The sequence below is a fragment of the Sipha flava genome, unplaced genomic scaffold, assembly GCF_003268045.1.
Source record: "Sipha flava isolate LNK unplaced genomic scaffold, YSA_version1 120_pilon_pilon, whole genome shotgun sequence".
Classification (NCBI taxonomy): domain Eukaryota; kingdom Metazoa; phylum Arthropoda; class Insecta; order Hemiptera; family Aphididae; genus Sipha; species Sipha flava.
In genome coordinates this window covers 87,630-97,467 of record NW_020271746.1, presented here as the reverse complement: position 1 = coordinate 97,467, position 9,838 = coordinate 87,630, and the positions used below count along the sequence as shown (strand labels likewise).

The following is a 9,838-nucleotide window of genomic DNA, read 5'->3' as shown; positions in this document are numbered from 1 at the left end:
TCCCCCCCCCCCCCTCCATCCGTCCGAGAAACAGAAGTCTCTCCCCGCCCCGCCTCCGACGCCCGCACCGGCCGCCGAATTACGCGCGATTTAGGTCACGTGTCCGCAATACAGCGCGAGCCGATGGAACAAACGACGTGTCGTCCGACCGCCCGATCCCCGTTCGCCCGCGACACGCGTTACATTCAGTGGCGTAGCTACCGTAGGGCGATGCGGGCCTGGTGCCCTGGAGCACAGATAGCTTTGGAATCCTCGGACGATTCCGAAACTATACTCCCTTCATATAGTCGGAAATGTTGACAAATATAATTCCAAAATCATACGTGGTAGTTCGATGATTTTTTTTTTTTTTTTTGTTAACCACCGTCGGGAAGAAGGGTGTACATGATGTAATAAAGTACAAGCATGAGAATAATAACAGTAAATGTAGAATACTGCGAAAACATTGATTATGAAATATTTAAAACGGTTAAACATTAAAATTGAATAGTGCGTGGCGATCGTTTATTCAAAATCAATTCTAGTTACGGTCGAGTATTTAAGTAGAATTCACGGAACACGCAATATGTTTTTTATGGTATCGAACTAGATTTCCCTTTTACACTGTATAATTATTGATTATCTGTTAATTATTTTCGTTTATCGTTTCATAGTAAGTATTCACATTTGAAAGAACGATATGACCTGTATATTTTGTATTTTCGTAATAAGATGATATTAGAGAGGGGCCAAATTATTTTTACTGCATCGGAGCCCTTTCTTACCAAGCTACGCCATTGATTATATTTTCCGCGTTACCGCGTCGCGTACGAAGCAAAATCGTAATTTTCCATTTACATACTTGCCTCCTCCCGTCCCGCGACGTTGTCAGAAGGGGAATAACCAAATTGGTTCTCGTTTGAAAAATATATTTTATTAGGTACAATCGAATTGGCTCCTGTTTGTGTACAGATGACAATTTTAATTATTAACACAATTTACCTACACTGTTAAAAATTAAAATCCAAGTGCATAAAGAGCAAAAAAAAAAAAAAAATGTTAAAACCTATATGTATGGCATATAGACACAATTATTATATCGACAAGATGGAGTATAAAAATATAATAGACTATAGATAACTATAGTATTTCTACAGAGACCAGCAAATTACTAGTAAATAACAAATCACTGGAAAATTGTATGACTGAGTACATCAATGAGAAGATTACGATAATTGAATATTTAAAGAAGATTAGCTTCGAACTTGCAGATCAGCAGTGGTTTTAAATTGTATTATTTGTATTTGGTACACCTAAGCGACGACTAGTTGACTTTCAAAATCAACCATTTAGAACTGTAAACGTCTTATCGTTTTCTATTATTAACGCACATTGTTAACCAAACCTACTCTTGCAGTTGGCGGTCCTAAGCCTGTGAAATGGAAAACGTGCGCGAGCGAACAGAAACCGATTCGGCCATACCTAATCGAGTACGTTTTTCAAACGGGAACCGATTCGGCTACACCTAATCGAATACCTTTTCCAGACGGGAACCAATACGGTACCAGCCGTCAGAAGACCACAGCGACTCGTTCGATCGGTTCGACGAAAAGCGTACCGCGCGTGGAATTGTGTTAACGATTGATACGTTACGGGACGCCGTCGACGAACCTGCGCGACGGCGGTCAACGTCCGCTTCAACGGAGATATCTTTTTTCTTTTTTTTTTAACGCTTCGCTACAACACCGCTGCAAGTCCGACCGGAAAGAAAGTTTTCGGGCGATAATACGCGCACATTCGTACGCAGACGCGTGCGCATCTCGCTCGGTTCGATGTAACACCCTTCCGACAGTGAATATTGTACCGAAACGGTTCAAAACATACAAAACAAATAAAAAACACTAAACGTTCTATACGCTCCGGACTCGAAGACGATTAAAATCGCTTTACGATTTATCGCGGCTTTAAAATCACATAAAGTGATCGATGACGAATTCGACGAATCGTTCCTTACGGACTCGTCCAGACGTCGAAACGTTATGACTAGAGCGCGGATTTGTATGCACTTAAAAGTATCGAAATATGCCGTATAATATGCAGTAAAAATCATGAAAATATGCAAAAAATATGCAGTCGAAATCATGGGAATATGTAAAAAATATGCAGTCAAAATTATGAAAATATGCAATCATTTTTAATTTATTTAAAATTTATAATTCAACTAATAAAAATTGATTACTTATATACTTAATACAAAAAAATTTAGAGAATTTTCTGAACTTAAAATTTATTTTTAAAATTTTATTTATTATTAAAATAAATAATCATATGCATTTCAAGTTTATTTTCTGTGAAGCTGTGTCGTTTATCGATTAACATATTTTTAAAGACCGAAAACGAACCCTTGATGTCAACCGAAGTTATTGGGGCATATTTGAAGCAAGTGGTATGTCGATAATCGACTGACACAGCAAGAGCGATTAAGTTTACGTCATAATCGATTATTTATTTTATAACTAAATATATATGTATAAATTATTATTTAGTAACTATGAAATTTATTTTTAATTTTTTTACTTGACAAAATATTATTTCATACATTTTTTTTTAAATTTTCACTTCAATATGCAATAAATTTTGAATTTTGCCAAAATATGCAAAAATATGCAATAACCTCTAAATATGCAGAAATATACAAAAAAAAATTCACCATTAGCTTCAAATTATGATGATTCGTGGAGATAACTGACAAAAATCCAAAAATATTGAAAGGAAAAAAATATGTGATTGCATAGAAATCCGCGCTCTAGTTATGACATCACTGTCGTATAACTTTACCGAAGGTTATTTGAAAACGAACTGTCCGCGCAGACGGTCTGCATTCGGTTTTTCAAATTCGCTCGAAGTGCGAGAAGTGTAACACGTAAGAAAATACATTATTTTCGTGTATCGATGCAAAAGCGCCGACGGTTTAACGACTAATTAACATAAGCGGTTATCAACGGTGTCAGAACAATGTTTACTGTTCGACCGCAGAAAACGTTACTCGTGTACTCGACGACAACAAAGTTACGCCCGTGGTTCAACTTCAATTGTAACTATAGTAGCCTACCTTTTTTTTTTATACACGTACGCGTCGGTACGTCATGAATGTTTTCTAACGCGCAAGTTGCTCCTCGTACTTACATTTTTATTTAAATACAGTTTTTTTCCCCCGTGGTATATCGAAACGTACGGTTAAAAATGCTTTTTCTCGGCTGATTTCATTCGCTCCAGGTTATGTTTTGTTGACCGTGTGTATGGAGTGATCTTAAAAATCGAAATTTGTTAATTCCCTTACGCTAATGATCATTTAATTTAACATTTTGTGATTTTTGTTTAAATTAAATGAAATTCTACAGAATAATAATGTAAGTTATGGTTTGAAATATTAAATTGCTAAACCAAAAACAAGAAAAACCATCGGTTTACGGTCAAAATCAGAGGAAAATAACTTCAATGCACGAGTTATACCTCATTATGGAATAATAAGTAATATTTATACTATTCAACAATAGGTTTACAAAAAAACTGCACGGTTATAAAATCTCAATATTACCTCAATTAAATCAGTTAATCATTAGGTCAATACTCGAATAATGTTACAATAAAGTAAAAAAAAAAAAAAACCCTCGTCTGTTCGAACAATATTATCATTCTAACTTTTAAATGTAAAATGTATGTTTAGGTTAATTATTTTAGAATTATGAATCCTAGATTCGATTTTTTTATTTACTATAAGGGTATTATACTGAATTTTTAAAACATAATAAGATACGTATCTACATTAGGTTCGTCTTTTTTTTAATATATAGAAAAAAATAAGTATTTATTTTTTGTATTTCCGACTTCTATATGAAATGCATTCACGAATGTCATCTAAAAATACAAATTATCAATAACTTTTGTCAAAGGAACTGTATAAAAGTCTGGTAAAAAATATATGGTGGTTCACAGTTGACACGTGGTGTGAAAAAAAAAAATGTTGACATTAACCTAACCGTGAGTCCGTAGCATTATCCGTTTTTTACTTATCACACGTGGATAACACACTATCGTACATAAATAAACAACGATCCGTGAAGTGACATCCTGTCGATTTAATCCCAACCAAAAACTACAGAAGCCGTTGGAGTGTCGTAAATGGGTAAAACACGTGAAATAAGAACGGCACGTGTAATGTTCCGAAATGGATAAAATTACCGGACGTATACAGTTTACCGGTATCCGTGAAGTGCCGCTGACAATAATAGACAGTTGATACGTGCAAACTGGTGGAAATCGGCTCCTAAAAATAATCAGTTGTAATAACGTATAGCGTGTTTTATCGAAGTCACCGCGTATAACTGCTGGGGACTTATCTATTCCGCCAAAAAAGCATGTACTTCACTAACAAGATAATCTAATTTTACCATTTTAATATTTTATTCATCAAATCACCTATAATGTGTAATATATAAAAACTCAACACGCATATTAAATATTTTATCCTTGATTATATCGATTGTGATATTGACTATAAAATAAATATAGAAAACCATTATTTGGTAACCGAAAGTTGATTCATAAATGAATTATTCTCGTATTTTTAACATTATCTTATAGTAATTATGATACCATAATATCATAATATGTGTATTTTTTTCGCTATGTGTTTAAAATTTTATGATTATGATCACGAGTAGTGTTTAAAACTGCTTGTTAGGTTAAGGCTACCCGTACTGGCGAAATCGATGAATCTTGTAACCTAATGAAAATATCACTGACGAAACAGATGAAATCCCGAATCGCTGTTTTCGATTATTCTATGATTTGAGCTAATGTTAACATGCCAATTGAATATTCTGAGTTACCAATGATAGTATTATTTTTTAATTTTAATTCAACGTCCAATTACGCAGGACTTCTGAATCGGAGTAGTGTACTCTGATAGTATGCACTCGTTCATAAAACATATAAACATCTCGAATAAAATACGAAATTAATTGTTCCCGCTAGAAAACGTTTTACGCATACGTAAAGCAATATAATTTGAAGAAAAAAACGACACAAATTTTACGAGCCAATAAAAATATTACGGTTTGGTAGCGTGTTTATCAATCAACGTAAATTAAAATAGCGTTATTTTTCATCGTAAATGAAAAAACATCGTAATAAATTAAACCTAACGTCCAATACTCTTTCGACCGACATGTGTACAGTTTACGTATTTTTTTTTTTTTTATTATTTTTTTAATTTTAACATCGCGTTATAAATTAAATGTATTTAATTTAATTTTATTAAATTCACGTACCGGCAGGAAAAGTTTCGCAGCAAGAAATTGGATGTTGTTATGTTAGTCGAAGGAGTTCAATTTTCATTAAAAAAAAAAAATCGACCGTACGATAGGGCTGTGTAATACGTAATATTATAATGTTTCACGCCCCACCAAAGTGATTCCCGAACGTCGTATACGACCACGGGACGGAGTACAGACCCGTAAATAATGTTGCCTATCAAAATAAAATGCGGCTTTCGCATCGAACGTTTAACGGAAAAATCGATCGATAATACGCAGTGTTACCAATTGGATTTGTCGGAGCAATCGAATCGCGAACACACCGACCGAGGGTCGAATAAAATTATTACGCGTGCAATTCGAAATGTATTTTTTATCCCGGGGAAAAGGTTATCAATCGCATATTTTATCGTTCGAAAAAAAAGAAATTACAAACCTTTCGCGAACTCGCGCGCGGCCGTCGGTACCCCGCCCTAACGTCACACCTCTTAGCGATCGGATTTTTTTTTTTTTTTTTGCTCATTCCGCGTACGTACACGCCTCCGGATTATTTAATTAGACGACATCGGAGTTGCGGTACACAACGAGTGATTGGTTTTATCGGGTGAGGGGTGTCCGTGCCGTCACTTCTTCAAACGTCCCCCGCGTCCCGTCGCGGCCACGTCCGTCCACGTAATAGAGTTTCGCGCGTGTAATTACCGCGCGGCGAAAACGTGTGCGCCGAGGCAATTAAAGAGGGTGGAACTACGGTCGGGGTGCACGCAACACGCGCACGTATTCGGCACTCGTGGTCCTCGTCGGGAGGGTGGCGGCGCGAGGGTGCAGCAATACACACCCGTAGTAATAATAATCGTAAATAATGGGCACGCGAAACCCGTACGAAACCGTACGACCCGTTGTCGTCGGCATCGGTCTGCCGAAACATCGTCATGCGAACTATCGATTTCCCCGTGTCACGAGTGTTCCGCGAGACCGGAACCGCGTCCGTCGGGACGATCGCGACGAAAACGGAATACGTGCGCTCGAGAACGGTGCACGTGCGTGCGTGCGTGAAAAAAAGTTGCTTTACGCGCGGTTGCGGACAGGGCCGCCCCGAAGGGGGGTCCGTGTGAGGGGGGAGGGTGTCCCGCTCCCCCGACGAAAACACCAGTCGGCGGTCGGACTCGTTTCGTTACAGCCCAGAACGACCTAATTTCACTTACGGAAAACAGATATTACACGTTTCGTGTGTACACGAATAAAATTTATTAAACTGTACCTACTTATTGTGCAACGTAAAATATTATTATACGTGTACGTATACGTGTAATCAAACTGTCAGTATTAAGAACGTGCGACACCGACACACATATATACATGTTGAAAATACGACTGCGTACGAGTATACCAGTTGACTATACCACCCGGACTGAGTAAAAAAATTGTAGTCGGCATTTTTCATATTATTCACTCCCCCCCCCCACCCTCCTTGATTTTCATCTCCGCGACGGCCATTGGTTCGGACCTGTGTGTCCGAATTAAGCTCGGCACGACAGTACCCGCAACGTTACACCGCGGTAACTGGTGCGGTCGTTCGCGTTTCGTTTGTCCGTCGCGTACTTCCGGTATTTCGAACGCACGCGCCGGACACGGCGGTGCACGCTCCTAGACCGCGAAAGATGCGGAAAGGTGTGCACGTATACCTGTGCAACGCACCGCGCGCCGCATGTGCGCGTGTTAAACCGCTGACGGTAACGCCGCCGTTGCCACCCCTTTTCCCGAGTCGTGTAACTGTCCTACCCCACGGCGACGTCGACTCGTGAGGGGCGGGTTTTTTTTTTGTCCCCATTGAAAACAACGGCGGCGGCGCGACGCAGGCGACGACAACAACAAAGTGCCCTTTTAAACCCCCCTCCCCTTCGTGTGCGCGCGGCGGAGAAGGATTTCGCCTAATAACCCTGTTTGTGTTACGGACGAGTGGGGCCCCCCCTCGAAAACCCGCGGGTCTTTTTGCCCGCACACAACGCACGCCCGCCACCGCGCGCCATCGACTGCCAGACCTTAACCCTGAAAGCTGTAGCGATGATGCCCCGACCTAGAAACCCGAAACGAGTTCGTTTACCTGCTCAACGCATTTGAAACGATTTCAACCAGACTCGAGCTAACGTTAAACTATCTCGCTTACCCGTGTACAGGATTAATAATATTACCGTTCACGATGCAGTGTGCGCATATGGACACAAGAGCAACATGAACGCTCCGACACACCGATTGATGATTGACTATCGTTTTACTTGTAAAAGAAAAAAAATAGGGCCACGTAACGTAGTTTTTGCGGAAAACCGTATCCTAAGTGTTGGCATTTTGAAATAACGAACGTACTTAGATATGGTTCCGGCCGTTAGCAGAAACCGTACCCAATGCACACGAGGGCATACCATTGCACACCCCCTTGAAAATTGATCGGCAACGGAACGCTTGCGTGTATTCCATTTACGGAGTACGTTTCGAATGTACCGCGAACGAAACTAAAAACCATTGGGATCCTACAAGTAAAACGTGGATAGTTCAAAACCATCTCGACGTGGAAACTTAACTTATGCTATGCTAATCACACCTAATCAGTATTTGTAAATGATTTGTGTGCATGCGCGAAATTCGACGTGTATAAGCGCTAATGATTTAGACTGATTCGTATTTTAATGTTCGTACATGTTCCGGAATACTCCTTTGATTCACGTTTATTCGCATTTTTAGACGAATAAAAAGGATGATCATCCACCAAAAAATGCAACATTAGTTTATTAACAGCATTGCGAAATGTGAAAAAAGGTTTTCAAAGTAGTGGCGATCTACGAAAAAATACGGTTGGGGATGAAAAAAAATTTAGGTATATGAAAAAAGCTATAACCATATAGTAATCCTTCAGTTTTTTTAACTCCTCGCGAACATGATTATTAACAAATATTCTACACAAACTCAACGAAAAAATATACGTGATTTAAAATTACTCTGTAAAATGTTTGTGCTTCAACTGCCATCATTCTGTGTAAGTATTATTTTTCGACTTTCCTGTATAAAATTACGCAGTATTCGAGTAGTTACCATTCGGTACACTAGATGTCAGTACTCCACTACTACGCTACGGACGACCATAATAATTTTAATGTTGTATTTTTCACAGTCTTAATTCATAATTTCGATTCCGTTTCAACAAGACAAAGATATGTTCGCCTCGTTTGATTGAGAACGCGACCGTGAAACCGTTATAATCGATACACATTGATGAGGAAGGGGGGGGTTGTTATATCCATAAAAAACACCCAAAGCACCCGTAAACAGTAAAAAAAAAAAAAAAGTAAAAACAAAACCAAAAAAAAAATAAAAACATACCGCTCGACTTCCTTTTCCACGCCCTCTTCGATTTTCCCCTCGAGGATAGGATTCGTTGGTCAGATATAAGAGGTGCTGAAACAATAGTTCATAAATTCAAATAAATGAAAATAAAAATAAAGTTCAAAAATAACATAAACAAATTGAAAACAAAACGAAACATAAATATACTATACTAGACGCAGCGCATACATAATGATCGCGTACCTAAAGCACGGACTCGAAGCGGTCGCGCCGTTTAATAGGTAAGAATAAAATCAATGTTTTCGCTTACGATTTTACAATAACGGTAATAATGATTGTTAATATTATAATCTACTGACGACGTCACCGTAATATATAGTTGGGAGTATATCACTGCATGTGATTATACACGTTTCAACGTACAAACAGTGAATGGAAACTATTATCCAATCAGTCTATAATTTCTACAATTTATCGATGTACGGGAACACGAGCGCGAGTCTATATGGACTTAAGCGACAGTATGTTATTGGCATTCAGTTTATCATCGCACGACCTGGAAAGGGATGATTCGATGAACGTCGCATGCACATCATTGAATGTACTGTACGTGTACGTATATTTCAGTTGAACGGGTCAATTATTAAATTGGAAGACTCGCTGCAGGCGCGTACATTAATTCCCGGTCGGTACATACGTATAGTGCTCGTTGTACGTGCACAGTGCACGTCGGACACAATCGAAGTTTTAACGAAACTCTCGACGAATTTTTTTTATGGGATCGTGACGTTTTACCGGTAAAATACATTTCTACTTAATGAATTACGATACGGGTTACTATTTTACATATTATCGTTGTTATTCGCATACGTTTCGTACGGTGAAAACGTGTTTTTAAGTGAAATAAATTGTATTCGATATTTTGATTTCGATGAAATTTTTATTGAACGATGATTTTTCTTTTTTCCGAAAAACCGTGAAATTCGTTAAAAAAGGTTTGACCGTATGCATATTACAAAGAGATAAAGATAGACAGACAGAGAGAGAGAGAGAGAGAGAGAGAGAGAGAGAGAGAGAGAGAGAGTAATTTATGTTAAGAATCAACGTCGATGCGAGTATTACGTGTTTACTTTTTTTTTTTCTGTTCCAGGGGTCCGCAAACCACGGACGGCGAAGCGTCGGTGAAACTTCACGACGGCAACGGT

At 38.6% G+C, this 9,838-nt stretch overlaps 1 protein-coding gene across 2 annotated transcripts in view; it reads right to left on the bottom strand.

Moving 5' to 3' along the window:
- Nucleotides 1-9,838, bottom strand: part of LOC112693944 (DNA N6-methyl adenine demethylase-like) — a 45,787-nt gene that overhangs the window by 13,915 nt on the left and 22,034 nt on the right. For both annotated transcript variants that reach the window (XM_025569223.1, XM_025569224.1), the window contains exon 2: nt 8,670-8,744. In XM_025569223.1, the coding sequence (XP_025425008.1) occupies nt 8,670-8,744 (75 nt within the window). The remainder of the gene's footprint in view (nt 1-8,669; nt 8,745-9,838) is intronic.